General features: G+C 49.1%; 1 protein-coding gene across 6 annotated transcripts in view; it reads left to right on the top strand.

The window, feature by feature from the left end:
• Positions 1 to 11,764: 11,764 nt before the first annotated feature.
• Positions 11,765 to 21,325, top strand: part of PLCG1 (phospholipase C gamma 1) — a 101,196-nt gene continuing 91,635 nt past the window's right edge. For 5 of the 6 annotated variants that reach the window (XM_075901324.2, XM_075901323.2, XM_075901321.2 and 2 more), the window contains exon 1: positions 12,016 to 13,042. In XM_075901324.2, the coding sequence (XP_075757439.2) occupies positions 12,841 to 13,042 (202 nt within the window). In that variant the 5' untranslated portion in view covers positions 12,016 to 12,840. Of the gene's footprint in view, positions 11,782 to 12,015; positions 13,043 to 21,325 lie in introns of those variants that run through there. The other variant, XM_075901320.2, reaches the window with a different exon arrangement.

The following is a 21,325-nucleotide window of genomic DNA, read 5'->3' as shown; positions in this document are numbered from 1 at the left end:
CGTTGCACACTCCCCACAGTGCAGCCAGTGTGGTAACCTTTTTGATTTCCACCTCCCAGGAGTCAGAGTGACTGGGAATTCCCCTGCCTTTTAAATATCCTTTTAAAAGGCCTATCAAATAAATGCAGTAATTGATGTGGGAGTGTGTTACTGTGTCGCTTATTCCTTTGCTTGCAGAGAGGAAGGCTTATCCACTGGTTAGGGCACTGGCCTTAAGACTAGGGAGAGCTGGGTTCATGTCCCGGCTCTGCCACAAACTTCCTGTATGACCTTGGGCAATCTTCTTCCTCCATGCCTGAGTTCCCCAGCTGTGAAATGGAGTTCGTAGCACTGCCCTGCCTGGCAGAGGTGTTGCGAGTGAAGCATGATCAGGGTGATGAGGGAGGGAAATAAAACTGATAGATCAGTGGGAAAGTTTCCGATGTAGCGTTAAGAGGATGTAAAAGTGGTTCTACTGAAGGTTGGTTGGTTAGTTGGTTGGTTGTCATTTTTGGCAGGCCACGAGCAGGGAAAATGAGAGAACTCAGTCAACTGCTTCTCTGAGTGATGGTCCCTCTTTGTACTCCAGACACGAGAGCATATGCATGCCAACTGCTGGAAGTTTTCGGGAACGGTGTCCACTGTCCCCTGCGCCACGGGGCAGCACTCCTCCAGTTCCCTCTTAGCACTGCCTGGTCGGAGTTGGACTCCTTGTTGCTCTGTGCTCCTAGGCTGACTGTGAGAACACTCTTGACTGCTGTCCATAGTTAGATAGTTCTCTGTGTGCTCTTTACATAGTTGATGTAGTTAGTCTTGCTCTGCTTGGTGCCTCCCCTCTCTCTCCCCGCCCCCCCCCCCCCCCCCCACCACCACCACAGGGGACTATGCCTCACTTTCCAGGGTTCAAAAACTGTACATCATGCTCTCGCTTGTTCTCTGTGAGCAATGAGCACTGCTCCTGCCTTCACAGCCCGAGGGAGGGGCATCTTGCTACTTGCTGTGTCATCTGCCAGACCTTCCCCCTGCAGACCTGTGTCCACTCAGTCTCCACAACTATCAGCCACCACCATTTCCTCCATATTACCACAGCATCAACCAAAGCCCAGTTTTGACGTGTGTGTAAAGAACTGCAAGCTCCCCCCATCTCCTTTGGGGGCCATCTTGTCTTGTTTGCCCACAACTGGGGCAAGAGCACCATGGAGCGTTGGGCACCAGAGGTCACAGCGCACTGTTATGCTGTCAGATTCCCCTCAGACTGCCCCTCCATGCCTTGATGCCTGCTTATCACTACCTCATACAACACCAAGCAAATACCCTCCTCGTGAAGGGCACGCTTGAACTGGTGCTTAACCCTGTTGTTGGCACAGGCATCTCCTCCGGTACTTACACCAAAAAAGGGAGAACTCCGCTCTCAACTCATTCTCCGCCTCCTCAACACCTTCCTCATGAAAGCCAAGTTTCATATGGAGACGCTGGCATTAACTGTTCCCTCCCTTGAATGGGTCACAGCTCTCGACATGAAAGACGTGTATTTCACATCGACATCCAGCTAGTTTGCTGCAGGTTTGTTCAGTTTCATCCAGGCAACAACCGCTACCAGGTCAGAGTTATCTTCAGCACCACAACAGCCACGAAGGTCTTCAGGAAGAGTTTTGTGGCTAGGCAGCTTGATTGAGGTGACTGTGTTCCTGCACCTGGTCGACGGGTTTCTGGTTATGCCATCCCTCACCAAGGCTGCATCCACCACACATGCTCTCTGCTCTCCTCGCTGTTCGTGCAGGGGCGCCATTTCAGATTTTGGTAGGGGGGCAACTTAAACCATGATTCCATTCCAGGTCTGGTCCCCAGCTGGCTAACTCCACACAGCCCCCACCCTAGCCCCCGCCATGCGGCCCCAGCCATGCAGCCTTAACTCCGGCCGCCACCCCAGCCACCGACACAGCTCTGGCTCCAGCTCTAGCCTCCACCACTCAGCCCCAGCTCCAGCCCCAGCTCCTGGAGCTGCTGGTGGTCTGCTGGGCCTGCTATCCATTCCTGTCCCTGTTTCTCCTCCATGCTCGCCAGGCTCAGATCCCCTCTGACAATACAATGGTGAAGGCCTACATATACAGGCAAAAGGGCACCAACTCCCAGTCACTCTGTATGGAGTCCATCCACCACAATGTCACGCTCTACATGGCTCGGTCCAGGAAGATGGAGGTGATCTCCTTGAATTAAAGATACTTCAGGCCTCACCCTCAGCTCAGTCCAGATCCACTTGGTGGCATGTAGTTCTTTTCTCCCACTAGTGGACAGTCCCTGGCTCTGGCTATTCATCCAGTCCACCGCCACCTGATGAACAGCTTTCCACTGGTCCTAAAGCAACACCCCCCCACCCCAGGAGCTCAATTTTGTCTTCTCCAAATTTAACAAGACCCCCTTCAAGCCCCGGGCCATGCACTCTCTCTCCCACCTATTTATGAAAGTCATCTGCCTCGTGGCCACCATTTCTGCTAGGTGGATTAGCGAACTGGTGGCTGACTCCCTGTGTACAGTTTTTCACAAAGACAAGGTCTCCTTGTGTCTTCGCTCTTCATTTCTCCCCGTCTTCCATCTTAAGCCACAAGCCCCGGTGGAGGACAGGACCCTGCACTCACTTGATGTTCACCTTTCACTCGTGTTCTACCTCACCTTTTGCATCTCTCCACACCTCTTTGTGGCCTTTGCAGAGAGGGGCCTGGGAACAAGCCCTCTCTTCACAGTGAATATCAAAGTAGGTCTCTATATACATCAGAGAGTGCTGTGTGGTCTGACACCCCATTGCCTGGTCGGATTACGCCCACTCAGTGTGGTTGCATGTGACCACCTCCGCCTCTCTAGCAAAACCTTCTGGCGTGACGCATGCTGGGCAGGGATATGGCATTCCGTGCCAACTTTCACTAGCCATTACATCATCGTTCAAACAGCAGCAGCAAAAGATTGGGGCCGTGGGCCGGGCCGTCCTGCAGATGACAATATCCCTTGCACTTCCAGGATGATCGCTACATGATACTCACACCCATTTAGAATCTATCTAGGGACCATCGCTCGAAGGTGGGGGGTTACTTACCAGGAGGTTCTTCAAGAGGAATGGTCCCTAGCTGTATTCCAGTGTCCGCCCACCATCTGCTTTGCAGTAAGAGAGTGACTGAGGGAGCACCGCCCCACAGGCCTCTTCTAACCTCACCTGGAGCACGAGGCAATGCACAAAGCATGGACGAGTCAACTTCCATGCACCAGCACATGGGGTGCCTGTGCCTGTGCACCCAAGTTTGGAATACAAATAGCTACCACGCAGCTTGAAAATCTGAAAAGAAATCTGTCGAGGTTCAACAAGGACAAGTGAAGAGTCCTGCACTTGGGACGGAAAAATCCCAAGCATTGTTACAGGCTGGGGACTAACTGGCTAAGTAGCAGTTCTGCAGAAAATAACTTGGGGATTATCGTGGATAAGAAGCTGGATATGAGTCAACAGTGTGCCCTTGTAGCCAAGAAGGCTAATGGCATATTAGGTTGCATTAGGCGGAGCATTGCCAGCAGATCTAGAGAAGTGATTATTCCCCTTTATTAGGCTCTGGTGAGGCCACATCTGGAGGCCAGTTCTGGGACCCCCACTGTAGGAAGGATGTGGATGCATTGGAGAGGGTCCAGCAGAGGGCAACCAAAATGATTAGGGGGCTGAAGCGCATGACCTATGAGGAGAGACTGAGGGTATATCTACACTACAAAGTTAATTCGAACTAACGGACATTAGTTCGAATTAACTTTAATAGGCGCTACACTAGCGCTCCGCTAGATCGAACTTAATTCGAACTAGCGGAGCGCTTAGTTCGAACTAGGTAAACCTCATTTTACGAGGACTAAGCCTAGTTCGAACTTACTAGTTGAAATTAAGGGCTGTGTAGCCCCTTAATTCGAACTAGTGGGAGGCTAGCCCTCCCCAGCTTTCCCTGGTGGCCACTCTGGCCAACACCAGGGAAACTCTATTGCCCCCCTCCCGGCCCCGGACCCCTTAAAGGGGCATGGGCTGGCTACGATGCCCGTGCCAGGTGCAAGCCTGCCAGCAGACCCTGCACCTGGCACGGCTCAAGCCAACCACCTGATGCCCCCCAGCCCTCCCCCTTTTCCCGGGACCAGGCTGGCGGCTCCCAGGAGCTTTCCCGGGACCGCAAGAGGCAGGCACCTGCCTGGTCTAGTGTGGACATCGTGGACCTTGTCCACGACCTCCGCACTAGGCACAGGAAAGTGGCCGTCTAAGGCAGGAGAGCTGCCAGCCTGGCCACCCAGGAGCACGTGTGCATAAAAATCAAGGTGGTCCACTGAGACCCCCGACCCTGAGCCCTGAGCTTACAATGGCTGTACTGGGTCAGACCAAAGGTCCATCTAGCCCAGTAGCCTGTCTGCCGACAGCGGCCAACCTTAGGGACCCTGGAGGGGATGGACCGAAGACAGTGACCAAGCCATTTGTCTCGTGCCATCCCTCTCCAGCCTTCCACAAACTTTGGGCAGGGACACCACTCCTACCCCCTGGCTAATAGCACTCCATGGACCCAACCTCCATGACTTTATCTCACTTCTCTTTAAACTCTGTTCTAGTTCTAGCCTTCACAGCCTCCTGCAGCAAGGAGTTCCACAGGTTGACTCTTTGCTTTGTGAAGAAGAACTTTCTGTTATTAGTTTGAAGCCTGCTACCCATTCCTTTCCTTTGGTGTCCTCTAGTCCTTCTATTATGGGAACTAATGAAGAACTTTTCTGTATGCACCCTCTCTATCCCACTCATGCTTTTATAGACCTCTATTATATCCCCCCTCCATCTCCTCTTTTCTAAGCTGAAAAGTCCCAGTCTCTTTAGCCTCTCTTCATATGGGACCTGTTCCAAACCCCTCATCATTATAGTTGCCCTCCCCTCTCCCACCCTCTCTCTTCCCCTCTCCCACCTCCTTTTCCCAGTCTCCCCCAGTTTTGTTCAATAAAGAGAGAGTCTATTTTTGAACACAATTGTCCTTTATTTTTTACATCAGGAAGGGGGGCTAGGGAGGGGTAAGTGGAAGGAGGTGAGGGAGGAATGGGGTACGAGCCCCCGATGGGGAGGTCTGGGCTGGCTCTGCGGGCTTCTGGGGGTGGAACCTCTCCTGCAGCCCCCCAATTGCCCTCTCTCCCCAGATGGCAGCCTGCGGCAAGTGCAGCTGGGCTGATGGCCGAGTGCTGTGATGTGCTCAGTGTGGGTACTCCGGGCAATCCAAGCCAGGACTGCTTTGCAAGCGGGGCACCCCTGAGAACTGTCTGTCCAGGGTGGGGGTCGGGTCCCTTTAAGCACAGCCCTCGGCTAGCCTGAGACAGCAGCTCCATGCTCTAAGTCCTCCTCTGATGCCCTGCCGGCACTGCTTCCGGCCATCCTTAATCCCGGTTCAGGGTCCACTTAATGTGGACATGCTAGTTCGAATTAGCAAAACTGTAATTCGAACTAGTTTTTTAGTCTGGATCTGTTAGTTCGAATTAGCGCTGGAGTGTAGACATGCCCTGAGGGATTTGGGTTTGTTTAGTCTGCAGAAGAGAAGTGAGGAGGGATTTGATAGCAGTCTTCAACTTCCTGAAGGGAGGTTCCAGAGGATAGAGAGGCTGTTCACGGTAGTGATGGATGGTGGAATGAGAAGCAATGATCTCAAGTTACAGTGGGGGAGGTTTAGGGTGGATATTAGGAAAAGCTATTTCACTAGGAGGGGGGTGAAGCACCGGCATGGGCTCCCTAGGGAGGTGGTGGAATCTCCATCCTTGGAGGTTTGTAAGTCTCGGCTTGACAGGGCCCTAGCTGGGTTGATTTAGTTGGGATTGGTCCTGCCTTGGGCAGGGGGCTGGACTTGATGACCTCCTGAGGTCTCTTCCAGCTCTATGATTCTATGAAAAAACTCTGTCCTGGTAAGTAACCCACTCTCTTATTCCACAAAGATTATTTTTTTAGAAATATCAAGAATGTTGAGTCTGGTCTTTCTAGCTCTGTCTGCATGGCTTTCGGGGCCTCAGACAGGTCTATTTCTCCACAAAGAGATGGCGGCACCTCATCTTTAACAGAGGTGTCTTTTCTTCCATTGATATTGGAGTCAAATGGCTTCATGAAAACAGTCTAGATAAAAACGGCCTTCCCAAGTTTTGCTTTCTTTATCTCTGTCATGTCACGACGCTGCCAGTTCTCAAACACTCCAGGGTGTCTTCCAGGCTAGACAAGACACGAATGAATGACCCAGTGCGGTGTTAAAGAAAAAAGGGGCAAGCAAAGACCCCTGGACAACACTTTGGGCTTCTTTTATATATAAGCCACAAATGGCTTCCATGTGCAGATCCCTCAGACCCTGCCTGATGAAAGCAGCTGATGTTGTTCCCTGAACAGTACAGAAATAGAGAGCCCTGTCTTGCAGTACTCATGCAAGTAATGTCATTGCAGAATGAGACCACTCCTCTGAGCACTGCCTACTTGAGGAGTTGTAGACATGGGCACCAGTGGGGAGGTTTAGGGGGAGCTGCAGCCGTCCCCCTTGATTTCCTGCCATAGCAGGACACTCTGTTCTGCCTCCAGCAGCTGGAGCGGAGGCTAGAGCTGTGGTGGCAGCTGGAATTAAGGCTACGTGGCTGGGGCTACGTGGCAGCAGCAGGAGCGGTGGCTGGAGCTGCAGCGGTGGCTGGAGTTAAAGCCGTGTGGCTGGGGCTGTGTGGCGGTGGCAGGAGCTGGGGTGGGGGCCAAACCTTTGGCCGCAGCCAGAGCTGGGGTCATGTGGCGGAAGCTGGAGCTGGAATGGAATCCTGGTGTAAGTCCCCCCCCCCACCCGAAATGACGCCCCCGGTTGCAGGTTCGGGGCCTAAGAGTGGAGATGAGTTTATATTGCAATAGCATCTTACAGCTGAGAGATCTTAAAGTGCTTTACAGCTGATCATGATCCCCCCAAAAGCCTCATGGGGCAGAGAGGCAACGTCCAGCACAGTGAGCTTGAGTGAGTTGGCAGAGCTACGACCAAAATCCAGGAGTTCCAGATTCACCAAGTCCCCAACATTTGTACGAGGTAGAAGTGTTGCCTAGAAGTTAGAGCCAGCTGCCTCAGAAGAGCTGTTGTTGTTGCCTGGTATCCCAGCTGGGGTAGCACAGCTTTGTCATTTGTGCTGGGACCCCCACATGTGCAATGCCAGTGAGCGATCGCCTACTCCAAACCCACTCAGTTTCGGAGAACAGACTAGACTGGTGTCCTGGAGCAAACACAAAGGGGCTAATCAGCACTAGGAGACTGGATGGCTGGTCCAGATGGTGAACTGAAAACCGTGTTGACAACTACAAGCTATCATTTCAAGGAAGGGGTTTCCTGGTCCTACTTACAGGGCAGGGGGCTCTGTCAGGAAGTAAGCAGCCTGGGTTTTAGTGTGCATGCACTGTGCAGTCAGGCTGCAGAGAGCCAGCCAGAAGTAAAGTGGGGTGACCAGTGCCTCTCTGCCTGCTTTGCTTCGTGTGCGTTACGGTTCTGGAATGTAGGAACTAACGGCTGTTACGTTGCAGCCTTCCAGAAAGCAAGTTTGAGGTTTTTAATCTGCCGTCTCTGGTTTGATGTTGGGAAGGCAACTGTCCACAGAAGAGGTTAATGGCTCTGTTACTGCTGCCAACTGAGGGGATTTTGCTCTTTAACTCAAGAACTAGCAGTTCATGCTTTGGGTGAAGAAAATCCTGGGGCTGAGCCCTCCTGGGGCCAGTTCATCAAGTAGTTCACATTTACACCATTGCCTCCCCCAGGTCTGAATCCCAAATGGAACATTTTGAGACCATTGTACATTGAAGATTTGTACAAAGCACCTCTGTTTTATCCGGCTGCTTACTCCTTTTCCTCACACACCAGTGCAGGTAATTTCATGTCACATTTGACTTTGTGACTGTAAATAGAAACTCTCTCTTTTGCCAATGAACAGCATGTTTTAAAAAACAACAACCCATGCAGAATTCCTGATAGCTGCATGTGCAAAATGCATGCCTAACTGCACATGCAAATATCATGATTGCACATGGCAACTGGATAATGTTTCACATGGAGATACTCTGGAGAATGCTCCTGCCACAGTCAGGCTGACTTTTGTGCACCTGCTCTCAGTACCCCAGCTGGAAGAAGGAATTCCCTGTGTGGGCTGATAGGGAAAAGATCTGCCCATAGGCCAGGGAGTAGCAGCATTGCTGCTCTGCAGCCTCAGTACTGTGGTAGCTCAAGCATGTGCTGGCGTATCTCAGCAGTTGTGGTTCATAGTCGGTTTCCGTGGAGTTGTGCTACCTTTGTGCCCCAGCAGAACCGTGCCAGTTGTGTTTACCCAAGGCTGTCCCTCCCTATCAAAATGGGAAGGGCAGGATTTGTATTTTAGTTATGCTAGTAAAGGTTTGGGAGAGACATTAATGACAAGCTGCGGCGTGCTGAAACAGGGCCATACTGCATAAAGCCTGGGTTAGTGATCTGAGCACAGATCTGGGTGCCAGGAATCCTAGGAATTTCAAACCTGGCATTGGGAACCAATTCCTCTCCCATATTTGGCACATCATACTAAGCTTTGATTGTACTTGCAGTGCAACGAAGGGCAACATTTCCTAGTTATTTTAGTAGGGGCAGGCCCTTAACCTCATTGGCTTTTCCTGCCCTGTCTCTGTACAGCCGTGGGCTACGTCTAGACTGGCATGATTTTCCACAAATGCTTTTAACGGAAAAGTTTTTCCATTGAAAGCATTTGCAGAAAAGAGCGTCTAGATTGGCACAGACGCTTTTCCGCAAAAGCAGTTTTTTAGACGCGGTTTTGCGCAAGAAAGCCCGGCTTGCCATTTTCGCCATTGGGGCTTTTTTGCGCAAAACAGTTTTTAGCTGTCTACACTGGCCCTCTTGCGCAAAAACATTTCCGGAAAAGGTCTTTTGCCCAAACGGGAATGTCCAAGCATTTGCGCAAGAAGCACTGATTTCAGACAGTAGAACATCAGTGCTTTTGTGCAAAATCAAGTGGCCAGTGTAGACAGCTGGCAAATTTTTGCGCAAAAACTTGCCAGTCTAGACGCAGCCATGGTGTCCAACTAGTTCTGAAGCAGTTGTCACTACAGTGACTACTGCTATAGCAAACTAGCCACACTCAGCTGGCCAAATAGCCACATGTGGCTAGCATGGTGGACACCACTGCTGTGAAGTATAGTAACTGGGGAATATCCTTTTAAATAGTAGAATAGTGATAGAAATGTAGCTGTGTTAGTCTGGTGTAGCTGAAACAAAATACAGGACTATGCAGCACTTTAAAGACTAACAAGATGGTTTATTAGATGATGAGCTTTCGTGGGCCAGACCCACTTCCTCAGATCAAATAGTGGAAGAAAATAGTCACAGCCATATATACCAAAGGATACAATTAAAAAAATGAACACATATGAAAAGGACAAATCACATTTGGAGAGTTGTCTGGTTGCTCACCTGCATCCTACTTCAGAAGACATTCAAATCTGTACTTGAAAGAGAATCCTCTGAACTGGCATTCATGCTAAAATTCTACACTCTCCGCGGGGGGCTGAACAAAGACTCCAGCTATCTTACCCATTACAAAGATAGCTTCCCCAATTATCACCTCTAATACTATTAACTCACAGACATCTACCCTTCCCCACCTCTATCATTAACTCACAGGCATTCACCTTCCTTCCCCCCTCCCCCGCATCCTCCTTCTGTTCTGAAATGTGATTTGTCCTTTTCATATGTGTTCATTTTTTAATTGTATCCTTTGGTATATATGGCTGTGATTATTTTCTTCCACTATTTGATCTGAGGAAGTGGGTCTGGCCCACGAAAGCTCATCATCTAATAAACCATCTTGTTAGTCTTTAAAGTGCTACATAGTCCTGTATTTTGTTTCTTTTAAATAGTAGTGAGCCCTCTTGTGTTCTATGTTGTAGGACTCAGTCCGAGCAGCAGTATGTATATAGCTAGGCCTGGCCTCAAGTAGACAGGGTGATGTGGACTCCCACGGTGCCCATGCTGTTTATTTTCTTGTGTAAGGAGCAAAAGACAGACCAGCCTTTAAAACTGGACCACAGTAATTCTTACCAATTACTGCTTAAAAAGTGTGTGCATTATTAGCATTCCCTGTGCTGGTTATGCAAATGCTGTTAGGAATCAGCTGTTAACCAATTTAATGAGAGCAAAAAGCTGATATATCCTTAAAACCCCACCAGGACTAATGAAAACTCGCCCTGCCCTGCCCCAGTGTCACCGTGTTGTGTCCGGCTGATTTGGGGTTGAGGAGGATAAGGGAAGTCAGGGGGCTTCCAAAGAATGAAAGTGGCAAACAGCCCTTAAATACTTTCTAAAGCAACTGCTTATCCCCACACTAAGCCTCGCTTTGTTTAATTTCCTGCCACTGGCCTGAATGAGGATGTAGCACTGCACAATTGGCCTGGCACGAGCGGATGCTAACACAAACCTGGCATGAAGAGGACAGCTGCTCTCTCCTCTGCACGAAACATTATGGCATGGAGCAGACCGGCAAAGGAAGCTGTGTCCGGTTTGGGGTTAGTGGACACAGGTGGAGGGGAAAAGACAGACAGACAGGATGGGCTCTTGATTAAGGGACTTGTCTGTGCTTCAGAAGAGCTGCATTCAGTCCCTCCTCTGCCCCAGACTCTCTCTATGCTGGGGGCCAAGCCACTGAGGCTCATTGGTGTTTAGGGTCCTAACTCCCATTGATATCAATGGTGGGCTAGCCACCAATGGGAGTCAGGCACCTAAATACCTTTGAGCATCTGAGGCTTAATTTCTCTGACTTGCTGTTCCCTGTTAGTCAAATGGGGCTGGTGTCACTTTCCTCTCACACTTTGTCTTGTTTTGGGAGCTCCTCAGGGCAGGGACTGCCCCTTACCGTGCATTTGTGCAGCCCCTGGCACAATGGGGCCCTAGCGTGAATTAGGGCCTCTACGTGCTACTATAATTCCAATGATGATAACACAGACCTCCTGACTCCCAGACCAGTGCCACTTTCAGTGCAGTTACTGGTAAGGGCACTAGATGGGAGATCAGGAATTCTTGATCTTTTCCTGGCTTGGCCACTGACCTGGTGGGTGAGTTCAGGCCTTTCCCTTCTCAGTTTGCCCATTTGCCCCTTGTCCATCGAACTCCAGGGCCCCCTGCCCTGAATCTCCTCAGAGCTGCTGTCCTGCTAGCCTAACACAAAGGTAGTCTCATGCTCATGTTCAGCCCAGAGGGATTACTTTATTATGACCTCATCATCCTCCTAGAGCGTGGAAGAACACACCAGTGGGGAGCTGTGTGAATGTCACAATATGTGGGAGAAGCCCTGGCAGGGAAGGTCTTCATGCACCAGCCCTAGAAGCTGCTGCATGTGCATGTGGCTTGCAGGGGGGGGCTCTGCTGTGCTCGTCCCCAGATAGCTGGCATTAGGTATCCCTGTTTGGGGACCCAGTAATAGGTCCTGATCTAATTGTCCACTTTCTCAACTCCCTGGTCTTCCTTCAGCCGAGGCGGGTGAGGTGTGTGTGCCAGCACGATGATGTAGGAGGACACAGCCTTGTTCTGCAGCTGGAGGAGCAGAGCCAGCCTGGGAGCCAAGCCATGGGGCTGGCGTCAGCAGAGGAGGAGGCATCCCCCCTGCCAGACTGCCACTAGCCCTAAGCAGCACCTCGTTGACTGGCTGTCTATGTGACTGTGCAGAGGGAAAGGGGGCGCTTTCCCAGAGCCCATTTGGACTGGGGACCGCTTTCCTTCTCCCTTTCTCCCAGCCCTACAGGTGGGTTCCCCTCCAGCCTCTCACTTGCATGCCCCTCCCGGATGTGTGTGAGATAGCGGATACCCAGCCAGGCCTCTCCTGCTAGAAGCGCCCCTCTGTGGAGGCGGCAGGAAGCGGAGACCCCCACCCAAGACGAGGTAACCGGCGGGGGGCGGAGGGAAAGGGCCTGGTCCCTTTAAGAAGCTGCTCGCTGGCTCCTCCGCTCTGCTTTGTTTTACACGAAGGCTGGGAGGGGGCGGGCTAAGGGAGAGAGGAGCGACCGTCGCCTCTGCGCGCTCGCCATATGGCACTGCCCTAGGGGGCACGTGAGGAGCCCGCAGGGGCGGAAAACCCGCGGCCTGACAGCGCGCACCATTGATCCGCGCTCTGCCCCGCGGAAGCTCCATTCCCGGCTCTGCTGGCAAAGGGAGGGAGGAGGGGGCCTCCTTTTCCTAATGCACGTGCCGGGAGCAGGAGGGGTCGGAGTAATCCCCGCTGCGGCTGGCGCGGAAGAGCCCTGGAGGGTGAAAGAGGCAGGCTGCTTCAGTCCTTTCTTCCCGAGCTCTCGGGAGAGCTGATCCGGCTCCGGCCGCGGCAGGGGGCGAGCCGCCAGCTGCGGGGGAAAGCGAGCTCGTGCGGGGGGGGACGGACTGTAAGCGAGGGCCCCACCGCGCAAGGCAGCCCGAGGGTCCTTCCCCCGGGCGCGCTCTGCAAGCCGCGGGGCCGGGGAATGCTTCGTGCCCGCCCGCTTTCGCTTTGGAGCCCGCTCGGGAAGGAGAACAAATATGGTGCATGATTCGGAGCGGGAGAGGGGCGAGTTTCTGCGGCTCGGCGGAGTGCGAAGAGCCGGGAGCGGGGGACGGGAGCGGGTTGTGCGTTTGCCCTTCTAGCCTCCCCGCCCCCAGTAAAACACCCTTCCCCCCGTAGGAAGGGAGAGCCCTGCCCCGCGGCGCCATGCACTGAAGCAGCGGCGGGGATTGTTTGCGCGCTGAGTCCCACCAGCGGGGAGCGTGGAGGGCGGCAGTTCCCTTTTGTTTGGAGATTTCGCCGCATTCGGGGAAGGAGGCGGCGGAGGGCGTCATGGCGTCTGCCTTTTCCAATGGTCCCGGCGTCCCGAGCGAAGCGGAGGTGGTGCACCTCTGCCGGAGCCTGGAAGTGGGCACCGTCATGACTTTGTTTTACTCCAAAAAATCCCAGCGGCCGGAGAGGAAAACTTTCCAGGTGAAGCTCGAAACGCGGCAGATCACTTGGAGCCGGGGCTCGGAGAAGGTCGAAGGGGCGAGTAAGTTGCCTGGATCCTTCTTCTCTTTAAACGGCTAACCCTGGCTGCGTCTCGTTCCTCTTTCGGAGCAGGGCTTAGGAGCCTGCGGGTGCCTGGCGCTTGGCATGGGCCGGAGGCGGGCTGCGTTCGGTGTAAGTGAGGCGCCCTGGGAACTAGATACAGCAGTGGAAGATGCCCTAAAGAAATATCCATTTTAAAAAATGCCTGCCGTTCTCTCTCTTCTCCCCCACCCCCCCATTTACATTACTGATCTGAGAGTGGAATTGCAAGTGCATCTGTCTTAATTATCTGACAATCTGTTTTGGCCCTTCTTATTTTGCCTGTCTCCTACCCCACCTCCTAAAATTGCAGCAGAAACGTAAGAGGAAAAATAGATTTCCTGTTTCCTCGGGATTTAAAAAAAAAACAAAGTATTTTTATCCATTCTTGCTACTGTAATTTAATGTATCTAGGTTCTCATGGTCTTGAGTACCTGTGCATGCATGCGCGGGAGATGGGGGTGGGGAAGAGAAGAGAGAGAAATTACAGTGAAGTTTTTGTGTTTTACTTGCAAAAGCGAATGATCCAAAAACGGCTGAAGCCTTTGGAGAGTGATTGGATTTTTAACTCTTGCTCCACTTTTAGCAAGTTGTATTCCCTTGCTCATATATCCTACCATCTTTGATTTGTGTGTTGATTGAGTGGGAGCTGTGCTGCATGTAGATACAAACTCCTTTTATTATCCATGCCTGCTTAAGAGGACAGTAGTCTAGCCAGTTACATGGAAATTCTTGACTGTCTGCAGACCTAATTTTTATCTTAAAGCCATGAAGTAGTTGGTTGCTTTGTTTACTCTGGTATTTAAAGTTATGGACAGAGTTGGTAGGTCCAGCCCTGATTTTGATTACTGCAGTGAGGTCATACCTGAAGCAGTGGATGGCTGGAGAGATGGATTTCTGTGCCAGATACAGTTGAAAAATTAACATTGTGGGTAGTGACTCCTCTGCTGCTTTTCATTTTCCTGGAGCTTGATGATAATCTGCAAAACAAGAACGCTTATCTGCCAGATAAGCTATTAGTGCCTAATTTCTCTCACTTGCAGGTACATAAGCAGATGTTGACACAACTAACTGCGTGATGGATTGATATGTTGTAATCCTCTCATAAACTGTACTAGCTAAATTGTAAAATACTAATATGTCTAGTAGTAATTACATGGCTAGTAGTCTGATATGCATTATTAGTAGGGACTGTCATTTGGTATCAAGTTGGTTCCCATAAAAATAGGATAGGCTGGGTCTAAAATCAGGGGTGCGTCCTTTTTGTATCTGTGTCCCTGCCATGTTTTTAGTACAAATTGAGCATCGACATTGATTTCTCAAGAAGAGCAGTTCTCTCCTGTCTCCTTCCTGAACCAGAGCTTGATCATTAATAGGATATCTGGTTTCTGCGTCTGACACATTTCTGTCCATAAGCTAACCATCTGCTATTTGGTCAGTTCGCATGGATCATAAGTAAATAGTGGGTTTTAATAGTGTTTAGATACTATGGTGATGGGTGCTGTAGAAATTAGATAGCACTCTAGAAAGCTGGGTGATATTTAACTTTCATCTTGGTAAATGACTGCAGAGACTTAGGATAAGACTGAAGTCTGTAATTCTCTTGATATCTTTACTGACAGCACCTCTGTATAAGAGGGATAGCTAAGCTCTGTAAAAAATCTTTACAGAAGGCAATCCAATAAAATCTTCTGTTTTCACATGTAGCACCTGAGGCAGGAAAAACACTTGGTTTTTTTTTTCCATTCGCTTCCTTTGTGCATTTGACAACACATTGTGTATAGTGTGTCTCAGGGTTTCCGGCATATTCAGTTAGGTCCTGATCCTGCAAGCTGCTCTGTGTAGGCAGACTTACTTGTTGGACCTTTGTCAGTTTCCTTTGTTGTTTGATGTGGCTCTTCAACACAACAAGAAAGAGAAAAGCATTGGAAATAGTGCACGTAAACCACAGAGAAGCAAGGGGCCTAGGTGTTTTGGTCCAACCTGAAAGTACTTCTAACTCCTCTCTTCTTTCCAGGTTGCTCAGGTCCCACAACCCCAGTGTGAGGCAAGTAAATATTATCCCTAATTTGCAAGGTCAGCAGGGACTGAAATACATAAAGATGAAGTGATTTACACAAGATCTGGACTGTTTTACAAAGATTGTATGTGCATGTCTTGTGTTTATGCATTAAGCATCACGACTAACACATAAGAGTGGCCAATACCAGGTGCCCAAGGGGGAATGAACAGAACAGGTAATCATCAAGCGATCTCTTCTGTCACCCATTCCCAGCTTCTGACAAACAGAGGCTATGAACAACATTCCAGGCTAATAGCCATTGATGGACTTATCCTCCATTAATTTATAGAGCTCTTTTTTGACCCCTTTTATAGTCTTGGACTTCACAACATCCTCTGGCAAGTAGTTCCACAGATTGATTACATTATGTGAAGAAGTACTTCCTTTTGTTTGTTTTAAACCTGCTACCTATTAATTTCATTTGGGATCCCTTAGTTCTTGTGTTATGGGAAGGAGTAAATAACTCTTCTTTGTTCACTTTTTCCACTCCAGTCATGATGTTATAGACCTCTACCTTCTCCCCTCTTTTTTTTGCAAGCTGGAAAGTCCCAATCTTACTAATCTTTCCTCATAGGACAGCCATACCCCTAATCATTTTTGTTGCCCTTTTATGAACTTTTTCCAATGCCAGGATATCTTTTTTGAGATGAAGCGACCACATCTGCTCTCAGTATTCAAGATGTGGGTGTGCCATGAATTTATATAGAGGCATTAAAATAGTCTGTCTTATTCTCTATCCCGTTCTTAATGATTCCTAATTATTTTTTTAAGTGCTGCACACTGAGTGGATGTTTTCAGAGAACTATCCGCAATGATTGTAAGATCTTTCTCTCTTGAATGGTAATAACTTAGTCCCCATCATATTATATGTATAGTTGGGATTATGTTTGCCAGTATGCATTTATTTTGCATTTATCAACATTAAAATTCATCTGCCATTTTGTTGCCCACTTACCTAGCTTTCTGAGATCCTTTTGAAGCGCTTCCGTCTGCTTTGAACTTATGTAACTAAACTGCTTAAGATACTTCTGCAAATTTTGCCACCTCACTGTTTACCCCTTTCTCCAGATCATTTATGAATATTTCAAATAGGAATGATCCCAGTATGAACCCCTGGGGGATACCACTCTCGATTTTGAAAACTGATAATTTATTTCCTTTGTTTTCTATCTTTTAGCCAGTTATCAATCATTGAGAGAACCTGCCCTCTTATCCCAGGTTAGCTGGCTTTGACCAGGTACCATTTGAAAGGCTCTTCAGCAAAGGCTTTCTGGAAATCTAAATACAATGAGTCTGTACACAAGCCAGGACTAGAACCCAAGGCTATGCCTTAGACACTTGGGGGGGTGGTGGTGTAAAATCGCATTTAATCAGTTAACCGGTTAAATGTTAGGTTTAATGGGTTCACTGATTAAGTGGAATCCTGAGCCAAAACCGCTCTTGGCCCCACAGAGCCAGCTTCTGCCATGGTGCGGTGCAGAGCTGAAGCAGCCCTACACCTGCTGCAGACCACAGGCACAGGGCTGCTCTTGTTACCTGGGAAGCATAACTGTTACCTGGGAAGCATCACCAGTTACCCTTTCATGTCCCTATTAGCCACTAGCTCCCCGTTCCTCCTCACAGAATATTGTGCTTCTGTCTTGATGCCTAAGCTGAAGAGATTATAAATATTTTGTATTGCCATGGGAGACTTGAGCAGAGCTGCTTTTCTTGCAGGGCCAAGGGAAGGCAAGTGGAGCCTGTTTGTTTTGTTAGGCTAACGTCTAATGAAAGGACAGGGGACTCGGCTGCTGGAGCCTTGTGGCCTCTCCTCACTGCAAGCTTCAGAGGCGTAGGTGAAATTGCATGTTAGCTCTGTAGCAGGGAGGGCAGCATTTTCCTATTTATTGGCAGTATAAAGACAGCTGGGCAATAGGTATTTCCCCATCTTCCCTTCTCTGTCCTGTCCAACATCAGCTGCTGCCTGGCCTGGCCCCGCCATGCCTATTGTCACTCAAATGCTTTCAAACTGTTGGTGCCGATTGGCCCATGATGCCTCCAGTTACACTTGTAAACAGGCACATCTGTGTTTTCTCCTGCACTGCCCGATATGCTTGGGGGGTGATCGTGGTACACATTGCAAAGTGCTCTCATTGTCCAGTCACATGCCACCTTAAAACGCCCCTTTGCCATGATGCCTACAGAACTCTTTGGCTACAGGTGTGCTGAGACCCACCTGTTCATAGAATCATAGAATAATAGGACTGGAAGGGACCTCGAAAGGTCATCGAGTCCAGCCCCCCGCTCTCAAGGCAGGACCAAGCTCCATCTACACCATCCCTGACAGATGTCTATCTAACCTGTTCTTAAATATCTCCAGAGAGGGAGATTCCACCACCTCCCTTGGCAATTTATTCCAATATTTGACCACCCTGACAGTTAGGAATTTTTTCCTAATGTCCAATCTAAACCTCCCCTGCTGCACTTTAAGCCCATTACTCCTTGTCCTGTCCTCAGTAACCAAGAGGAACACATTTTCTCCTTCCTCCTTGTGACACCCTTTTAGATATTTGAAAACCGCTATCATGTCCCCCCTTAATCTTCTTTTTTCCAAACTAAACAAGCCCAGTTCATGAAGCCTGGCTTCATAGGTCATGTTCTCTAAACCTTTAATCATTCTTGTCGCTCTTCTCTGTACCCTTTCCAATTTCTCCACATCTTTCTTGAAATGTGGCGCCCAGAACTGGACACAGTACTCCAGCTGAGGCCTAACTAGTGCAGAGTAGAGCGGCAGAATGACTTCACGAGTTTTGCTTACAACACACCTGTTGATACAACCTAGAATCATATTTGCTTTTTTTGCAACAGCATCACACTGTTGACTCATATTCAACTTGTGGTCCACTATGACCCCTAGATCCCTTTCCGCCATGCTCCTTCCTAGACAGTTGCTTCCCATCTTGTATGTATGGAACTGATTGTTCCTTCCTAAGTGGAGCACTTTGCATTTCTCTTTATTAAACCTCATCCTGTTTACCTCTGACCATTTCTCTAACTTGCTAAGGTCATTTTGAATTATGTCCCTATCCTCCAAAGAAGTTGCAACCCCACCCAGTTTGGTATCATCTGCAAACTTAATAAGCATACTCTCTATCCCAATATCTACATCATTGATGAAGATATTGAACAGTACGGGTCCCAAAACAGACCCTTGAGGAACTCCACTTGTTATCCCTTTCCAGCAGGATTTAGCACCGTTAACAACAACTCTCTGACTACGGTTATCCAGCCAATTATGCACCCACCTTATCGTGGCCCTGTCTAAGTTATATTTGCCTAGTTTATCAATAAGAATATCATGCGAGACCGTATCAAATGCCTTACTAAAGTCTAGGTATATGACATCCACCGCTTCTCCCTTATCCACAAGGCTCCTTATCCTATCAAAGAAAGCTATCAGATTAGTTTGGCATGACTTGTTCTTCACAAACCCATGCTGGCTATTCCCTATCACTTTACCTTCCAAGTGTTTGCATATGATTTCCTTAATTACCTGCTCCATTATCTTCCCTGGGACAGACGGTCACAGTCTGTAATTTCCTGGGTTGTTCTTATTCCCCTTTTTATAGATGGGCACAATATTTGCCCTTTTCCAGTCTTCTGGAATCTCCCCTGTCTGCCATGATTTTTCAAAAATCATAGCTAAAGGCTCAGATACCTCCTCTATCATTATACTGACCGGTATTGGCTCATCATTTCTTAATCCCCATCCTTCCCCCCCACCCTCCCAACTGTCTGCGTCCATCTGTTGTCGGTGTCTCATCTCACCCTTTGACTGTTAACTCTTTGAGGCAGTGACTGTCTGGGTTCGTTTTACTCTGGGTTTGTACCACTCCAGCACAGTGGAACGACCAGTGCTCCTGATGCAATACAAATAATAAATCTGGGGTAAGGTTGATTAATAGAGGTGGGGGAGGGTTGATTTAACTGCAACAATTAGAGTTGATGGTGGGATGTGACTTCCCACTTGAGAGAGAAGACTACAAAGGGTGGTATTTGGCGGAAACAGAATGAGCTTCCTGACGTGGCAGGCCAGGAGGCTACAGAGACAGTTCAGGTGACTGAAGCAACTGTAAAAGAGCCGGATGACGTCTTATTTCCATTGCCTCTTCCATCTGGTGCATCACAGAAGGATGCATAGACTCTGCAGATCCGGGGTGGCTGCACTCGCCACAGAAATGCAGCTTTCTCTGGGGTGGGCTATGCCAGCGTTTCTGTAGTGCACAGTTACAACAATTGAGGGACTTGTTGAGATAGCTTGGTGCTGGGGATCCTTACGTAATTTTAGGCTAGGGCAAAAGGGCGTCCTGTGTACAACTCCTGTTGAATGTAAAAACTATGACACTGTTTCTTATCTGTCGCAGCTGCATTTTTATTTCATTGCCTTGGTCTAGGTGACAGGTTTGTGTGTTTCAATCTGAAAAAACAATGACAGTGAGAATTTTCCCCCTTCTAATGACACGTTTTACGAACAAACCATACAAGTTCCCTGGATTTTTCAGGTTTTTGAGGCCCCAATCTTGCAAAGACTTCAGCACCTAGTTAAATGCCTATGTAGTACTAATACCATTGATTTTGAAGAGACTATTCATGTGTGAATTTAAGCAGGGGCACAGTTAAGTCCTTGCAGGATCGGGGTCTATGCTGGACCATTGGCTGAATGGGGAACAAATTTCCTTCAGGTTCTTTGGGAAATAAAGAATTTTTAATGAGTGATTCCAAAGTTAGATGCCTGACTAAGAGTGGTTTGTTTGTTTGTTTGTTTGTTTTTTCCCCAGAGTGGATAAGCACCTGCAGTTCCCATTTACATTTAGTGGCTTCTGAGGCACTCATACTTATGAACCTAAGTATGGAATTAGGTGCCTGCCTTCATAAACCCAAATGTGCAAAGCACAAGTTCCTTTCCCTGCAGACATCTGAGTTTTATGGATAAAGCAGGGGAACCCTCACCCCTTTCTCCTTTTCCTCCCCCAACCTCGTGAACCAAACTGGGGTGGATAATAGACAAATAACTTGTAGGAAAGTGGGGCATCTTAGCAGCCCTGGAAACTTAGCATGGGTGTGAGTGGTGCAGGCTGCCAGCTGTATTCTGCTGTTGCTCAGGTCCCAGTCTCTCTCACCATGCTGCTTTGCCAGGTTTTCCTGGGTGGCAGTTTTAGTGGCCGGCTCATCTTCCCAGCTGGCTCCGCAACTGACTTTAAAGTCATGGCTGCCAGGTAGGAGAGGGCGTTGTACCTTTGGAGGAAGCAAGATCCTGACCATTGGTGGCCAATCATGAGTGTAACACTATTAGCTCCAGGGTCCTCCCCTAGTGCCAGCTGAGTAACGTTCTGCATCCCCAAGTTCCTCTTGTAGTTGTGTTTATCACTCTCCCTGAACTCATTAGTGTGGTCACATACTCTTAGTTTTGTTCCACCCCAGAGGTGGCTGCACTTCCCTCCTGATGGAAGTGCTTTTTTAGAGTCCAATCCCGTGAGGCACTGACCATACTACCTCACCTCTGCTTTTTAAATGAGTTAAGAGCCTGCTGGCTCTTAATACATTTAAAAAGCAGAAGTGCGGTGGGTGGGGGATCCCCATGCAAGTCTGCCGGCTCTTAATACATTTAAAAAGCAGAAGTGTGGCAGGGAGGGGACCCCATGCGATCCTGCTGACTCTTAATACATTTAAAAGGCAGAGCTGCAGTGGGGTTAGCTCGCAGGGCCAGGCGCTAACCTCGCTGCAGCTCCCCTGTTTATTGACTAGTTGGCGGAAATTCTATCGACTAGTCAGTTAGTTGATTAAATTTAGCATTCCTAATGTGCAGGGCTTGCCGAGCCGCAGCGAGCCCCACTCACCAGCCACGCTGTCCAGCAATCTGCGCATGCGCAGATCGCCCAAACCCGACTCTTCTGGATTGCAATCTACTCGCCACGGGCGAGTAGATTACATTATTTGTCAAGCCCTGCTAATGTGAACGTTTGTAGTGAATGTACCCTGAATGACCTGGCTTTGAAATGCTGGCCTGCCTCTTTTCCTCTTTATGTTTTAGTAGCTTCTGTTTCACTTGGGATTTGTGCAGTAGATTTAATTTTTACATTCTTTTAACCCTAAACGGTTTCGAATCCCTGCTCCAGTCATCGGAGTGACCTCTTCGCTGCTTTG

Source organism: Pelodiscus sinensis, chromosome 17 (genome assembly GCF_052426305.1).
Source record: "Pelodiscus sinensis isolate ZL-2025 chromosome 17, ASM5242630v1, whole genome shotgun sequence".
In the NCBI taxonomy this organism is placed as follows: Eukaryota; Metazoa; Chordata; order Testudines; family Trionychidae; genus Pelodiscus; species Pelodiscus sinensis.
Note: the sequence above shows the minus strand (reverse complement) of the source record. Positions and strands in the feature narration are given on the sequence as shown.